Genomic DNA, 18,778 nt, shown 5'->3' with positions numbered 1-18,778 from the left:
ACATACGTTTAAAAAGAATAGCATACTACATTATGTATCCGGAACAATTTTAATAAAAATGGACCGAATATGCCCCAGTCTCCCCTACAATATATATACGCACATCAAAAAATGAACTTCTGTTCAAACGTCGCATTATTCTTATGAAATATCTGTGTTCAGAATCGGCTTAAACCGTAAACTACGCATAAAATGATCTCTGTCGGAAGTACCCATTAAAATATAAAGTAAAACGATCTCTGTCGGATATACCCATTAAAATATAAAGTAAAACGATCATCTCTGTCGGAAATACCCATTAAAATATAAAGTAAAACGATATATTTCAAAGGTACTCATTAAAATGTTTTAAAAGTAAAAATGGTTGAAGTCAAAGGTATGCTTTAAAATATAAGTATAAAAATATTCACACATTTCAACAGCCAATCAATATAAACCTTCAATGAAGAATTGACGTACCGATAAATTATCTTTGTAGCATGAACTTGAGCGACACTATATACGTTTGTCCTTGAAAACTCTCTCCCAAATTACCCAGGGTTCGATAACTTCACCTGTCGTTAAATCAGCAACAGTAGTGTGTATAAATGTGGTCTACAATCTGTATCAATTTAAACGTGGGTGTGACCTTCTGTTGATCACGTGTTTTATCTATTTTCAGCCTTTCCCGAAGACGACAGCACAAAGATTCCATTTTTTAATCCACGTCCTACAAACGTGTCCTACAACACAGGTGAAACCGCCGTCCTCTCGTGCTCCGTGATGAATGTCGACGCTCGATACGTGAGTATGACGTCACGGGTCCTCATTGACAAAAGTTTAAGGTCGTACTGTTTGCTTCTTTACTCTGACACGTTTTTCTTTATACGAAAAGTGCGACAATAAAACAAAAAAGTAAAATGTCTCTGAGAAAAATAATCAAGATAAAGTGAATCAACTGATGACACATTTAAAAGATTCACTAGACTACTTAATAAATACCTTTTAGTGGGTGGAGATTTCAGGTTTAAGCAAATTACGATTGGATAGCTAATATTCTCAATTTTTAGTATTGTCAGGATAAAGTTACTAGGGCTTCTGATACAAACATACTTCGCACGGCGTAGTTACGTATGTTCTCTGTAAATTTGATAATTAAAATGCATCTTTCAATATTTATGATAGTATGAAACACAATTCGTTCAAACATGATGCGCGGTAGCGCATTTTGGATATGGTTGAACGGGAAACTGCAGACGACAAATGTCAAAAAATGTATTTTAATCCTTATATTGACGCTGTATTCGTGTTTCTTTGTGACCCTCTTCAGTTCATTTTAAACATGTTTTACCTTATAGTGAAACAGCATTTTAGCGCGGAAATGGTTCTGTTTTCTAAAGTTCCTAGTTCCGTACTTTGGTTTTCTTTTCTCTCTAGATCTTTGACCTCTAGTGTTACTACCGATACACGCCTACCTATCACATGGTTACTTATATTCGAAACTGTGTAGTATAAGTATGTTAATGAACCAAATAGATCACATGTCAAACAATAAAATTGTTCGGGTGGTCGCGGAGCTACAAAAGTATATATAAGAATGTTTTGGATATATCAGCTTTTTGACAGACCATTGCTGTTGACCGCTATATACATGTATGATATTAATGTGCATGCAAAATCGCATTAACAGATACAGTGTTTGAGGTATCGCCATTTTGTGTTTTAAAAGAAGTGCAATCATAACCATCTACCTTACGTGCTTTTCTTGGAAACATGCACTACATTTGTAACTATCTGATCACATGACAGAGACGCGCACTTGCCCGCGAGATTACGATATCACGATAAAAAGTAGCCGGACGGTCGTGGCCACGCCCACTGTGTAGCGGAACCCATGGGACAGGGATCAGACGTCTTCCTGCAATGATGGCTCGGCATCTGGACCCACACACCATATTAGTACTGACATATATACCAGTCCGACATGCCATGTAGGACGTGACTCCCGAGAGCGCGGTGATGCTACAGACTGGGCCGAGAGACGTAACCGTACGCCATACAATCTGACAATGACCACGAGTTGGTGTCACTCAAACATGCATTAGATGATGGCCCGCAATAACTGAGAAGCCATTTCCCTTGGCTTCTTCCCAAAACACCGGAAGAGGAAATATCTAAGTAATGAAACGCACAAAAACCGGAACGCGATGGTGTCCGGTGTCTTTATCGTTCCAGGAAAAAAACATCGTCTTTGTAACGTCCGATAACATTGACCAGTCGACACATTTTTAACAGATTGTTCAACGACAGGCGATGATGTGACCTTGGAGGTAACCATGAATCAAGGCGCATTTGTGCAGACATGTGCCCTGTTAAAGCCTTATATGGCGGCTAAACCTTGAGTGCTTCGGCTTAATAGTCCTACTGTAACGGCAGTAAATATTAAAACAGGTTATACATCACAATAAAATGTGATTGCTACATTACGTTAAGTTGCAGTCTATATAGTAAACCTATAAAATGCTCATAACTCTGTGTACCTGGCGTTTTGGCGTTTTTGTATTATTTTTAGCGTGTTGCCTTCCTGCCTAGACATTAGCTGCTCCATCACACGCAGAATCACGCATGAACATTGCACGTACATCTGGTGGACCGACAGCTCCATCAGCGGGACGCTTCAGTCCGGGAACGCGGTCTCTTTACGCTTTCAATCGCGTGAAGCAGATTCAACTTGCATGACAGACTAGAAAAATCTATACTCACTTTAAACTTTTTTTTATAAATTAAGATAAAATAAATGTAGAACGCATAGCTATTACCGACGTCTTGTCATCGCGGGAGAGGAATAGTGCCACTCCAACCACACACTTTTCTTGTTCATTCAAGAGAAAGAGTTCAGATTTTAATTATCATATAGACTTATGCAAGGCATATTCATCTTTTTGTCTGGAGTCGTGCAAATTATGTGCTTCGGCCTTAGATAGACGTTTGGCGTGGTGGAGATAGTGGTTAGTGGAAACAACATCTCAAGTCAACATCACGTTACAACTCTCAGTCTGACGCTACGTTACATGTACGTACATTTCCCCCACAACGTGCGTGTCCTTTTTCGATTTAAGGTCGGCCATTGAGCAAGTTCCTGGCAATAAGCCTTCTGGTCATGCCCCATTCTATGACATGTGGCGGAAGACCTATGTTTTGTTCAAGTCGCCATCACGCACACGGATTAAAACTTCTCTCTGATCCTGTAATAAAGCAGACTCTCCATGTATACACACTCATATATACCTACAATTGTGACGTAGAGAAAGCCGACATGAAACAGTGGTGCTGCTGGAACGTCCGTAAAGGCAGTAAATTACTTGTCTGAGCACCTCTCGCACCCCTCATCTACTCGTCCACTAGACGTTTACGACTAAACAACTGGCAAGACTTGTAAACACATCTAGGGCCACTTACTCAGTCAATTCCCCGACCTACTCAATACACTGATTTCATACCGCTAACTCTAGACACAGATTCGGTACCGTTAACTCCATACACTATTTCGAACCGCGAAAACCGTACACTGATTCCATACAACGAACTCCATACATTGATTTAATACATGTAATCCATACAAAGAACACAATACACTGATTGCGAATGAAGAACTCATTGCGCCGATTCCTTACCGCGAATTCCATACGCAGATTGCATACTCTGAATTTCCTACATTAATTCAAAACCAAGAACACTTTCATTGATTCCGTACCGCGAACTTCCTACACTGATTCCGTACCGCGAACTTCCTGCACTGATTCCGTACCGCGAACTTCCTACACTAATTCCGACCAGGATAAGATACTTACTGTAACCTCTAGGTTTTTGCATTGATACTGTCTATATCTAAAGCGTGATTCCTTTCAACCTCTGCAGTCATATCAGCGATATCATACCCGACAAGGATTTGATAACAATTCTACCTACCTCACTCCAAATTTCTACTCTTTGTGAGTGAGCGAAACAACGAAATGACGATGGCAAGAGAGCAATAACACAAACATATACGACCACGAGGAAGAAGCAAGACCGCGACAACAGGACGGCGGCGAGGGAGCACGGATACGACGACAGCAGAGCGAGAACAAGACAGTAAGACGACGAGGATGCGAAAATACGACAGAAAGAGAGAAGGATTGAGGTCAGTCCCGTTTGATCTCCGTCGTATAATTCTCGTACTTATGTATTATGGCCTTCGTTGTTCTCGGGACTTTCGTTACAAACGTTTATTAGGTCAACGATGCGAGAATTTCTATTTGGGCTTCACCGGATGGCATACATTAATCCCTACAATTGTGAATGAAATGTGAAATTGATATAGGGTTAGGTGGAAGGCTAGTTAGACGCCTTCACCACTTGTCCACCGCGGCCCCTGCGAACGTTCCCGCTACCGAAATCACATTGGATACCTTTTTCTGGTATTGACGTTGACAATTGGGATTTTTTCCAGCCAACGTTACAGTTCCGAACCTAAAGTAAATTGGTGTAGGTATTGATCTCCCGACGACACCAGTTTATCTTTATTCTCTCCACTACATCCTTAAATTACAGACCAATCAGCATTGCTGTGTCTATACTTTATGTAATGTATCAATCTATGTCGTCATCAAAACTTTGCCGCTCGACCTGCACGTGTCAAATACGATCACCATGGGGAGAGACTACCACGATGGTTTGAGCAGATTTCATGTGGATCCATACCGCAGTCCGATTAATGTTTCGTTGCTTTGCATGATAGATTGAGAATCGTCTCAGAATCCAGTCATCATAAAACACATACCCATTTTGATGCTGCTATCGGGTCCTATAAGCGGATGTTTCACGCTCTACAGGGCCACAATAAAAATATACCAGTAAATATCCATGAATCTTAGGCGATGGATATACTTCACAATAGAAATATAGGATAATTTATCTCCTGCTGAGTATATCATTCTAATCACTAAAGTAACGATCCTGATGACATAAAGACAACAAATACCATAGAATAAACATTTAGATTTTGTTAGTTTTGTTGGAATATCGAAGATATAACATGAAATTACGATGTAGCAACGGAGTAGAAAAAAGAATCTTTAAATATGACGAGTTCTGACGTTACAGAGCATACTCACAAAGTGCTATTACTTAAACACAGTTAAGTTGGAAACTTTTTATCCTCGCGTATAAATAAATCAACGATTAAATAGTACCAAAAGACAAATCAGCGGCCAACTTATCTAGACCATAGTGTAGAGAATGATTGATGTAATCTCATGAGTAAAAGTGTGGTCAAAAGATTAGATCAGTGACGGGATGTTAGACAGTGGCTTAAGTGTGTTTTCATAACTTTGCAATGCGCGTGGTTGAATATTAAATACCAAAGTCTAGGTTTTACAAATAACAGACAAAAAAATTACAATTGTCATATAATCTTCATACAGTATACATATTTCCTATAAAAAGTATTACTATCTAAAAAGTACACACGCCTACAAATAGTATTACTATCTAAAAAGTATACACACCTACAAATAGTTTTTTACCATCTAAAAAGTATACACGCCTATAGTTTTACCACCTAACAAGTATACACGCCTACAAATAGTTTTATCACCTTAAAAGTATACACGCCTACAAATAGTATTACTATTTAAAAAGTATACACACCTACAAATAGTTTTTCCACCTAAAAAGTATACACGCCCATAGTTTTACCACCTAACAAGTGTACACGCCTACAAATAGTTTTACCACCTAAAAAGTATACACACCTACAAATTGTATTATCATCCAAAAAGTATACACTTACAAATAGTCTAATCACCTAAAAAGTATACACACCTACAACTAGTACTATCACCTAAAAAGTATACACCCTACAAATAGTTTTACCACCTAAAAAGTATACACACCTACAAATAGTATTTCTATCTAAAAGTAAACACGCCTACAGATAGTTTTACCATCTAAAAAGTATACACACCTACAAATTGTATTATCATCTAAAAAGTATACACTTACAAATAGTTTAATCACCTAAAAAGTATACACACCTACAACTAGTATTATCACCTAAAAAGTATACACGCCTACAAATAGTTTTACCACCCCTAAAAAGTATACACACCTATAAATTGTATTATCACCTAAAAAGGTTTTCACACCTACAAATAGTATTTCTATCTAAAAAGTATACACACCTATAAATAGTATTATCATCTAAAAAGGTTTTCACACCTACAAATAGTATTTCTATCTAAAAAGTATACACACCTACAAATAGTATCACCATCTAAAAAGTATACACACCTACAAATAGTATTATCATCTAAAAAGTATACACACCTATAAATTGTATTATCACCTAAAAAGGTTTTCACACCTACAAATAGTATTTCTATCTAAAAAGTATACACACCTACAAATTGTATTATCATCTAAAAAGTATACAAAGCTACAAATAGTATCATCACCTAAAAAGTATACACACCTACAAATAGTTAGTATTTCTATCTAAAAAGCAAAGCTACAAATAGTATCATCACCTAAAAAGTATACACACCTACAAATTGTATTATCACCTAAAAAGGTTTTCACACCTACAAATAGTATTTCTATCTAAAAAGTATACACACCTACAAATTGTATCACCATCTAAAAAGTAAACACACCTACAAATAGTATCATCACCTAAAAAGTATACACACCTACAAGTAGTAACATCACCTAAAAGGTATACACACCTACAAATAGTATCACCATCTAAAACTTATACACACCTACAAATAGTATTTCTATCTCAAAAGTATACACACCTACAAATAGTATCACCATCTAAAAAGTAAACACACCTACAAATAGTATCATCACCTAAAAAGTATACACACCTACAAATAGTAACATCACCTAAAAGGTATACACACCTTCAAATAGTATCACCATCTAAAACTTATACACACCTACAAATAGTATTTCTATCTCAAAAGTATACACACCTACAAATAGTATCACCATCTAAAAAATATACACTCCTACAAATTGTATTATCACCTAAAAAGGTTTTCACACCTACAAATAGTATTTCCACCTAAAAAGTATACACACCTACAAATTGTATTATCATCTAAAAAGTATACACACCTAAAAATAGTATCACCATCTAAAAAGTATACACACCTAAAAATAGTATCACCATCTTAAAAATATACACTCCTACAAATTGTATTATCACCTAAAAGGTTTTCACACCTACAAATAGTATTTCCACCTAAAAAGTATACACACCTACAAATAGTATTATCATCTAAAAAGTATACAAAGCTACAAATAGTATTATCACCTAAAAAGTATACACACCTAAAAATAGTATCACCATCTAAAAAATATACACTCATACAAATTGTATGATCACCTAAAAAGGTTTTCACACCTACAAATAGTATTTCCACCTAAAAGGTATACACACCTACAAATAGTATTATCATCTAAAAAGTATACAAAGCTACAAATAGTATTATCACCTAAAAAGTATACACACCTACAAATAGTATCACCATCTAAAAGGTATACACACCTACAAATAGTATCATCACCTAAAAAGTATACACACCTACAAATAGTATTTCTATCTAAAAAGTATTCACACCTACAAATAGTATCACCATCTAAAAAGTATACACTCCTACAAATTGTATTATCACCTAAAAAGGTTTTCACACCTACAAATAGTATTTCCACCTAAAAAGTATACACACCTACAAATAGTATTACCATCTAAAAAGTATACAAAGCTACAAATAGTATTATCACCTAAAAAGTATACACACCTACAAATAGTATCACCATCTAAAAGGTATACACACCTACAAATAGTATCATCACCTAAAAAGTATACACACCTACAAATAGTATTTCTATCTAAAAAGTATTCACACCTACAAATAGTATCACCATCTAAAAAGTATACACTCCTACAAATTGTATTATCACCTAAAAAGGTTTTCACACCTACAAATAGTATTTCCACCTAAAAAGTATACACACCTACAAATAGTATTTTTATCTAAAAAGTATTCACACCTACAAATAGTATCACCATCTAAAAAGTATACACTCCTACAAATTGTATTATCACCTAAAAAGGTTTTCACACCTACAAATAGTATTTCCACCTAAAAAGTATACACACCTACAAATAGTATTTCTATCTAAAAAGTATACACACCTACAAATAGTATCACCATCTAAAAAGTATACACACCTACAAATAGTAACATCGCCTAAAAGGTATACACACCTACAAATAGTATCACCATCTAAAACTTATACACACCTACAAATAGTATCATCACCTAAAAAGTATACACACCTACAAATAGTATTACCACCTAAAAAGTATACACACCTACAGATAGTAGTTCTATCTAAAAAGTATACACACCTACAAATAGTTTTACCACCTAAAAAGTATACACACCTACAAATAGTATCATTACCTAAAAAGTATACACACCTACAAATAGTATTTCTATCTAAACAGTATACACACCTACAAATAGTATCACCATCTAAAAAGTATACACACCTACAAAATTAATAGTATCACCATCTAAAAAGTATATACACCTACAAATTGTATTATCACCTAAAAAGGTTTTCACACCTTCAAATAGTATTATCACCTAAAAGGAATCACGCCTACTAATAGTTTTACCACCTAAAAATAAGACACGCCTACAAATAGTAGGCTGGACCCCTTCTCTTAAATATTGAATTATTAAGAAAGAAAAAAATGATCACTTGGATGTCTGATTCTAGATTAAATGGATAAAAACTCAAACGGCCTGCCATAGCTTCATCCATGTTCAGGACATATCCAACGTAATTAAAAAAAAAAGGCTCTGTCTAGCCAAGACCATATGAACACAGATTAAGGAACCCCCTCCTACCCAATCCCCCAATATTTGTAATATGGGCTGGACCTTTTTGCACTCACCACTATTCCGGAGAGTGTTTTTCCAGATTTGACCAGACCCTAAGTTCTAAACTAGGGGGAGATAAGCTAGTAGTAAAATGCAGTTGAGAAAAAAATTCTTCATAAAAAATGACCCACAAATTGAGTACACATCTTCTGCAAAAACATGCCTATTCCTCCAATGTTGAGATTAAACAATACCAAAGGCACCTTTGCCTATTTAGCAATAACGTGTTTGACAGCCAGTTCCAGCACGTCCGAGACGATAAACTCAGCTGTCACATCGCAAATTAACCGACAGGATGGCACCGATCCCAGTCGGGCAGCTCCAGGCGTATATCCTTGTACTAATTACCGTAAGGTGTTCCGAGATACCAACAGGAAGCCTTAAAAAAAAAGAGGAAGATTCGGTTAAATTGATTTCGACACATTGGTTTCTTACTTAAAGTCCCAGGACGAGTTTATGTTTTAATTAAAGACCTGGGTGTCAGCTTATATAGAGAGGAAGCCGATTAGTAAGACAATGAATGTTGACGGTTAAGGTGATCTTGTTCTCAGCTTGTTGTACATATACCATTGCCGTTCTGATACACACTGTACTCTAGCGACCCCTCAGGTGTCTTATCTTATCTATCAACTTAGATCAGATATATAATTGGATATACTGTACGTTTATATACAAGGTAATACTAAACACATCTAATGCGTGTAGTACAATATAAAGTACATTTCTTTCAACATATCTATTATATGAAATACAGTTTATACACAATTTATCATGAAAACTCCCGGTTAAATATATTACTTCTTATATTATAATGTAACATATGGCATGTCACACCTTTTATTGTTAACTATATACAATGTAACATTAGACATACGTGTAAAATAAAGCAGTTTTTAATCAATATAACACACATTGTATATGTTATTTGATTTTTATATTAACAACAAGACCTACATGTATCAGAGGATAACATATTGTTTGATATAACCAATATCTTTATCGTATTCAGTAAGATGTTCTCTTCGAGTTACAATGCATTTTGGATTATCAAACGAAGAAAACTACATAACTCTAGCGAAAAATTCGAGGCTGTTTATTGATGATTGAAATGTTAATCCAAAGAGATTCAAACCGGATACCATAGGTGATTTGTTGGCGTATATGTGTTTGTGCCAATGCAAATTGAAAAAATGTTCGCCTCCCATTTCCTTGGCCAAATGTTCAATATATCACTTGATACACTTTTGGAAAACACTATCTGTGGGAAGAACCTGAGATCCATTAAGGAAAAAACAAATTCCTGTATTTCAAAGCATAATGCATATTGTAGATGGAGTTAAAACGCAGGAGAATACTCATCCATAGGACGCCGATAATCTTACTGCGTAAATATATCTCTCTAGCGAAATATAGGTACAATTAGATCATACAAATTAAAATCTCATGTTGAGGTCTGTTGACTGTTTAACTGACCCTGAACATATAATTGCGTGAAGCAAACAATAAAGTGAGCGTCAAAAACTGATGTAATCTTGACCCGACCTTGTCAGTTCAGCAGAATATAATGGATCACCAATCGACAGAGCCGCCTTATCTAATTGACTTATGTATAATTATGATTTGTGAAGATGTTGTTCTGACCTGTATCAATAAGATTATTGCCAAACAACACTAACCAAAATGGTATGGCTTTTCACGCCTTCAATCTAATCTTTACGATACCAATGTATGCCGATTACAGAGGGCGGAATGATGTTTAAGCCAACCACCGTTTAACAGAGTCATACGCGAGCGTCTGGGCGAGTCTTGTGACACTTACGTAATGGAAGCCAGCCTCGACCATTTCTCATTCCGCTCAAAATAAATAAATTAGCACCTTTCGTAACATGTTTGGGTTCTGCAGAGGAAATTAATTAAACCTTGCGTACGTCGTGTATACCTGACCACAGTAATTGGCAGCCATTCTTGTCTCTCTCTCAATTAGAAGGAAAGGGCACCTGCTTCCCCGTCATACGGGGACCTTTTCTAGAAAAGGAATGGGTAGACATGTCCAAATCATCTTAGCAAAATGTCAATTGAAAATCATTCTGAAGTTATAATACACTTAAACTTTGTCTTTCCTAGCGAAGAACCTATACGAGGTATACGCTGTATTTTTGTTTTGACGTAGTATAAAATAGGCGACATTCGGAGACTAAAGTGCATCGCTACAGCTTGATTGTCCTATCATACTTTCGGTTAAGTGGCATGCCCAGTAAAAGGAACAGAAAATGTCACGAAAAGCAAACGACACGTATAGAATCGTTAAATGTAAGGTCAGTTGCAATACGGTACATGTAGCCGGTATATGTGTGTAATACATTAATTGGTTTATAAGACGTTACTTCCTGACGTTTGTTAGGGCGGGTGTATCTAATGCTCATTAGATGTGTTATTGATATCCTCAAATGATCCTTGCTATTGCGAGGACATTTCACCCCAAAAAAAAAGAACACAAATCTAGAAATGAGACAAATTTGGGTGTGGCAATGACAACAAAATTGACATGTGATTTTGACGTCCAATCAAATGTCATGATCAATGTAATTCTGTCCAGTGACTGGTATAAGCAGGCTTCATTGAGAAAATGTATAAGCAGATTATTGAGATGTTATTTCTACTGACTTTCATATTTATTTCAACCATATGTCAGATTTTGCAGAAAACAGGAGAATAGTGTAGTGTACATAAAACAATGATTAATTCGGACTCAAACGCGAAAAACACTAGGGCAAATGATGAACAAAGGAAATATTGCATAGATATCCCTGAAAAGTTACTGAGATAATAAGACAAGGTGTTCCGAAGGGTAAGCTTTTTCTTCTTTATCGACAATATCCGTCATGCAAATCTGGGTCAGCTAAAAAAAAAGAAACATGTCCGCACACCGAAAACTCGGTTAGTGACAACACAAAGAGTGTATTTGTGAGAGTAAGAACAACGCTACTTGCTGACTTCAGAAAGCCGACAGCTACACATATAAGCAGGTACGTCACAGCAACAGTGCATCAAGCATGTGCAAATAGTTACAAGCAAATCTATTCTTCGCACAGAACTGTATTCATCAGGTGAAACCACTTCACTGTGGGTAGCCAACAGCTTCTATGAAGAAGACATAATTGAGAATTATGCTTTGAGCTTAAGGCGACATAGATTTGATCATACTCGACAAACGAGTGTCCTAATGAGAACCAGGGCGTAATTTGTTATCTCCTCTTTACTGTCGGTAACTAAGTAGAAGTGGTGTCACTATGGCCATTTTTTCAAGGACACGTAACAGCAATAGTGAGGCATATATGCTACACTGAGAGCCTGGCCAGTCTATCCCATCCACCTAACATGTAGCTCTTCGTTTACTTCCTTTAATTTGGAGGTTAGGAACGAAATATCCAGCCGATATTCGTAAAAGTTTGCCGAATTCTCACGGAAACTATCAAAAAACTGAGATTCAAATGAATATGAAAAATAGTTTCTGTATTAATGACTTCTTATAAAAAAAAGTTCACACGTCCTTTTCCTTACATGTTCTCACTAGATTTGGCTTGTGTTACTAGTCACAGACAGAAGATAGGTTTTAGTGACAGTTTGATCCACTTGATCCAAGTGTTATAAAATGAGGTGTTGAGAATTGTGGCAATTGATTGAACAGTTCACCAGGTTAATAGGTGTTTACTGTAGGAATCCTATTTGTATTTCTATTGCCTTCCATTCATAACGTTATTATGACTTATTGGTGCGCCAAAACGCTTTCAGAAACACGCGTCATCATATCATGGAAACCATACATTTTGTTTTGTTTTTATACATGTAATTTCTCTAAGGAAATTCAAGTTAATATACCTCAAGGATTTATGGAAGTGTTTCTATAACTAACTTAAACGCTTGCGGACAGTCTTGTGTTGAAAAACTCAATATGATGATCATTTTACTACCAAAACGTGACTGCGACTCCTATCGGCACATTCATACGTATTCAAATTTCAGTCCAATTGTTCCTTTGGTTGGAAAGCAAATAGAATCGTCTATTCTTGTATATTTTTAATTTTTAATTTTGTTGAGAAGCCAGCCCTATTTTTCTGTCTGTGTTTTTAACCAGCTAACCTGTTTAAGTGTGAGTGCTAGCGTTACCGCACGGCTATCTACAATAGCCTTGGGTTTTACTCCCGTCACTGAGCAAGCTATTTCGATGCGTGTTTTGACTTTATTGACTTTGTTCCATTTTCTTTTGAGTTGTAATGAGGATTTACGATAAGTGAGTCCCCGATGTTACCGTCCGAGGTTTTTCATCCTTGATACTTTAAGAAGCAGCAAAAGCCTGCACGCTCAACAAAGAATTCATAACTATGAGTGATCGCGTTGGCTAATCGTTGTCGATTTCGTGCTATGAAATATCGGTTAACAAATGCAACAGTGGTGTCCATGTGTGTCAATAATCCGAACTAGGACACACATCTCTTTTGTTTGCACGAAGATTATAAACTAATGCGGTATTTTCAATTGTGCTTTACTTCGACAAATGTTGAAATCCTTTGGATATATCTAGTTCCGGAATGATTCAAAGTAAGCTTCATTTTATTGGAAATTTTGCATTTACACAACCATATCAAACCCTATAGTATTCCCTAAAGACAAAATGACAAAATATATCATTTACTTGGGGATTTATAAAAACGAAATGCCTATTGAAAAGTCTATTCGTTTAAAGAAAATCGATTATAATTTAATAGCAGGACACCATTATTGAAACAACACATTCATAAAATATAGAATTTGCGTTAGAACAATCACTGTTCAAACCTAAACGCTTTGAACAAAATGTCTACACCATATGACTATGACCATGGTCATAATTTTAAGCTGTGATAGTATGGGGCGCACTGGAATGCATTCATGTGTAAATTTTGCAGTAGGGGAAGGGAAGGTGAGGGTGAAGGGAAGGGAGAATAATCATGATTTTAGAAAATAACATGCCGAAACATTTCCCAAATCTCCTTGATCAATCACTTCATTTTCATAGCGTTATTGCGACGTCTGCAGTATTGTCAATTGCTTTGCTCTATAAAGCACAGCGTTTTGAAGAGGAGAGGAGATTGGGAGGGGGACTTGGGCTGCTGTACTTGTTTTTCTCCAATGCATGGAGGTCTACTCTGTTAAATTGACATCGGTTGTTAAGTCACAATAACAGGCGGTTTTCCAGTTGACACACACACACGGGTTTACGATGATTTTACGACACTGCAGCTCTCATACACACTCTTACACTCTTTGAATGTTAAGTGTAGGTACAGCATCTACGTAGATCAAGCGTTTATTTATGCATGTATAATTATTATAAACATATGGGAAAAAATTGCAGTTATAAAAGTACATTCTGAAGGGATTTTGTCGTCAGTACATGTGTTGGTGCACGTGACATTAACATTATAGAGCATACACTGTAGATGTGAACACCAGCATACCTGCACGTGCACATCCATGTGGTACATGTAAGACTGGTCATGTACAAAGTACAATAGACTAACGTACACCACGATCTCAACCCATCAAGGACAACCTAGCCAACCTCTCATGCAGGTTCACACGGCGTGTCATCGTGAGAGGCGACTAATGTGTCGCCCTTGTGGAATCAGTGGTAAAAAAATGTACCACAGCGTCGACGAACAAGTACGATACAGAAACGTCAAGTCACATGGACAATCTGTACCACACAATCAACGCACAAGGACAAAATATATAACAACATACACAGGGACAAATTACACATAGTATAACATGGTCAACACATAGACAATATCCGGGTAACATGAAAGACAATTAATTGGGTGATCAGAAAGAGTACCAGTACTTCACCACACGTGATCAGGAAGAGTACCATTACTTCACAACACGTGATCAGGAGGAGTACCCTTATTTCACCACACGTGATCAGGAAGAGTACCCTTACTTCACCACACATGATCAGGAAGGGTACCATTACTTCACCACACGTGATCAGGAAGAGTACCCTTACTTCATCACACGTGATCAAGAAGAGTACCCTTACTTCACCACACGTGAAAAGGAAGAGTACCCTTACTTCACCACGCGAGATCAGGAAGAGTACCATTACTTCACCACACGTGATCAGAAAGAGTACCCTTATTTCACCACACGTGATCAGGAAGAGTACCCATACTTCACCACACGTGATCAGGAAGAGTGCCCTTACTCACCACACATGATCAGGAAGAGTACCCTCACTTCACCACATGTGATCAGTCATCATGTCATTAGTCCAATTTAGAAAGTATGTTGGTCACCAACGACCTAAGTCAAAACCGGAAATTCTCTCAACATAGACAAAGAAATATCTTCGCTGGCAAGGTCGTGATGACGATCGCATAGTTTGTTTTTTTCAGCGTGGAAAGATGACTTGCATGCACAAATCCCGGGCTATGTAATTCACTGGTAAAAAGGTCGTACATGTACCTATCTAGATAATCCGATAATTTAGAACAGGCTTTTAAACAGTGAATCATACCTCTAGCATTGTAAGTCACAATTATACTTACTTATGAAAAGTAAAACATAAATTACCTAAATATACCCCTTTGTAACCTGTGGCAATGACCGACGTTATACAACTACGTGCTCAATAGTCAATTACTATACAGTTACAGAAGGCAGAAGGAAGGAGACAAGTAAAATGAAAAAGTTTTTGTATTGTCCCTAAAAGGCAAAGCATTTGCCAGGTCGAAGAGTTACATTGTAGAACACAAAGAACAGTTGAACAACATGCACTACCATTGGTATAGAACAGTAGGCACACGCAATAGTTACCAACAAGTGTTATTAGTAGAATAGCAGCTGCCTTCGTTGTACGAAGTTGTACGTAAGTATGTATTACAAAGGCACGTATGGCTAAAGGATAGGAAGATATATCAGCTGAAAACAAATTCGGTTAAGTGTTGTGGTGCGTATGGGCCATTATCTTGCAGTAAAAATGTTTAAATTCGTCTCCAGTTCCTTGTGCTTCTGTATAGACAATATAGGTAGTATAATTCAACGTGGAGAAGAATAAGTTACAGTAAAGGCAAGCTAAGCAAACTACACTAGCGCATTGCTGAGAGCTTATAAATACGTCCTATACCTAAGGAGTCTCCAAATATATGGACTAGTCACGCTATTTTCAAAAACATATTATTCCCAGAAGGAAAAAAGGGGGAAACGTATTATCTCTCCGGCAACACGTATATAGATATTTATTTCTTCACTCTCATGAAATTCTCCCACAAGAATATTGGGGGGAAAAGTCGTCTTTCTAATTGTTTCTCGGTCGTGAAGCAGGTGCCCGTTACGTATTTATTCAGGCATAAGATTGATAATTGATCCTAAACCATTTACTTTAGCCGCCGTGTTAAACAATCCGGTAACGCTAGCGCTGCTGTCGATGTATCACCCCATTGGAGGCTGCTTCCCCGAGGTTTACACTACTCCATTGGGCCAAGGCTTACCTGGTCTCTGTCAGGATCTGCTTTGCAAAGCTAATGTATTTAGGGACATTAGGGATTCGACGAGAGGCACATTAATCTCCATAAAGGGAAATTTATATAAACATAGGTGTTCTTGCATCACTGTCCTTGCTGCTCGGTAGTAAGGCATTAACCTCGACTGTTGGCTGGCACCCTATTTGGTATCACTGGTGACGGTCCAATACATTGTTCATAGAGAAGTTGATGTAATCTTACCTTGCTCACAGATAGGTTGGAATGTCATACATTGTTCACAGATAGGTTGGAGTGTCATGCATTGTTCACAGATAGGTTGGAGTGTCATATCTAGATCACAGATAAGTTGGAGTGTCAGATCTTGTTCACAGATAGGTTGGAGTGTCATATCTAGTTCACAGATAGGTTTGAGTGTCATATCTTGTTCACAGATAGGTTGGAGTGTCATGTCTAGATCACAGATAAGTTGGAGTGTCAGATCTTGTTCACAGATAGGTTGGAGTGTCATATCTTGTTCACAGATAGGTTGGAGTGTCATATCTAGTTCACAGATAGGTTTGAGTGTCATATCTTGTTCACAGATAGGTTGGAGTGTCATGTCTAGTTCACAGATAGGTTGGAGTGTTATATCTATTTCACAGAAAGGTTGGAGTGTCATATCTTGTTCACAGATAGGTTGGAGTGTCATATCTAGTTCACAGATAGGTTGGAGTGTCATATCTTGTTCACAGATAGGTTGGAGTGTCATGTCTAGTTCACAGATAGGTTGGAGTGTTATATCTATTTCACAGAAAGGTTGGAGTGTCATATCTTGTTCACAGATAGGTTGGAGTGTCATACCTTGTTCACAGAAAGGTTGGAGTGTCATACCTTCTTCACAGATAGGTTGTAGTGTCATATCTATTTCACAGATAGGTTGGAGTGTCATACCTTGTTCACAGACAGGTTTGAGTGTCATATATTGTTCACAGATAGGTTGGAGTGTCATATCTAGTTCAAAGATAGGTTGGAGTGTTATATCTATTTCACAGATAGGTTGGAGTATCATACCTTGTTCACAGACAGGTTTGAGTGTCATATCTTGTTCGCAGATAGGTTGGAGTGTCATGTCTAGTTCACAGATAGGTTGGAGTGTCATATCTTGTTCACAGATAGGTTGGAGTGTCAAACCTTGTTCACAGATAGGTTGGTATGTCATATCTTGTTCACGAATAGGTTGGATTGTCAAACCTTGTTCACAGATAGGTTGGAATGTCATACCTTGTTCACAGATAGGTTGGAGTGCATTATCTATTTCACAGATAAGTTGGAGTGTCATATCTTGTTAACAGATAGGTTGGAGTGTCATATCTTGTTCACAGATAGGTTGGAGTGTCATATCTTGTTCACGGATAGGTTGGAGTGTCAAACCTTGTTCACAGATAGGTTGGTATGTCATATCTTGTTCACGAATAGGTTGGAGTGTCAAACCTTGTTCACAGATAGGTTGGAATGTCATACCTTGTTCACAGATAGGTTGGAGTGCTTTATCTATTTCACAGATAAGTTGGAGTGTCATATCTTGTTAACAGATAGGTTGGAGTGTCATATCTAGTTCACAGATAGGTTGGAATGTCATATCTAATTCCCCAGATAGGTTGGAGTGTCATACCTTGTTCACAGATAGGTTGGAGTGCTCACAGATAGGTTGGAATGTCAGGGGGAATTCCCCAGATAGGTTGTAGTGTCATATCTATTTCACAGATAGGTTGGAATGTCATATCATATCTTGTTCACAGATAGGTCGGGGTGTCATATCTATTTCACAGATAAGTTGGAGTGTCATATCTTGGTCACAGATAGGTTGGAATGTCATATCTTGTTCACGGATAGGTTGGAGTGTCATATCTTGTTCACGGATAGGTTAGAGTGTCAAACCCTGTTCACAGATAGGTTGGAATGTCATACCTTGTTCACAGATAGGTTGGAATGTCATATCTTGCTCACGGATAGGTTGGAGTGTCATACCTTGTTCACAGATAGGTTTGAATGTCATATCTAGTTCACAGATAGGTCGGAGTGTCATATCTATTTCACAGATAGGTTGGAGTGTCATACCTTGTTCACAGATAGGTTTGAGTGCCATATTGAGATATATTTCGTCTTTACTATTTGCAATATATTTTTGAATACTGTACTGTTCTTCAATTGAACTTTTAATTCCTTGTATAGATAAAGGCACTTTAAGACATCTTGCCTTGTATATATACTGTTTTATTATCAAAATAA

General features: G+C 37.1%; 1 protein-coding gene across 3 annotated transcripts in view; it reads left to right on the top strand.

Moving 5' to 3' along the window:
- The window catches only part of LOC110460057 (lachesin-like), a 183,990-nt gene that overhangs the window by 115,321 nt on the left and 49,891 nt on the right, over positions 1-18,778 (top strand). For all 3 annotated transcript variants that reach the window (XM_021512764.1, XM_021512763.1, XM_021512762.1), the window contains exon 2: positions 662-783. In XM_021512764.1, coding sequence (XP_021368439.1) covers positions 662-783 — 122 coding nt within the window. The remainder of the gene's footprint in view (positions 1-661; positions 784-18,778) is intronic.

This window comes from Mizuhopecten yessoensis, unplaced genomic scaffold (assembly GCF_002113885.1).
Source record: "Mizuhopecten yessoensis strain PY_sf001 unplaced genomic scaffold, ASM211388v2 scaffold10311, whole genome shotgun sequence".
Lineage (NCBI taxonomy): Eukaryota > Metazoa > Mollusca > Bivalvia > Pectinida > Pectinidae > Mizuhopecten > Mizuhopecten yessoensis.
Note: the sequence above shows the minus strand (reverse complement) of the source record. Positions and strands in the feature narration are given on the sequence as shown.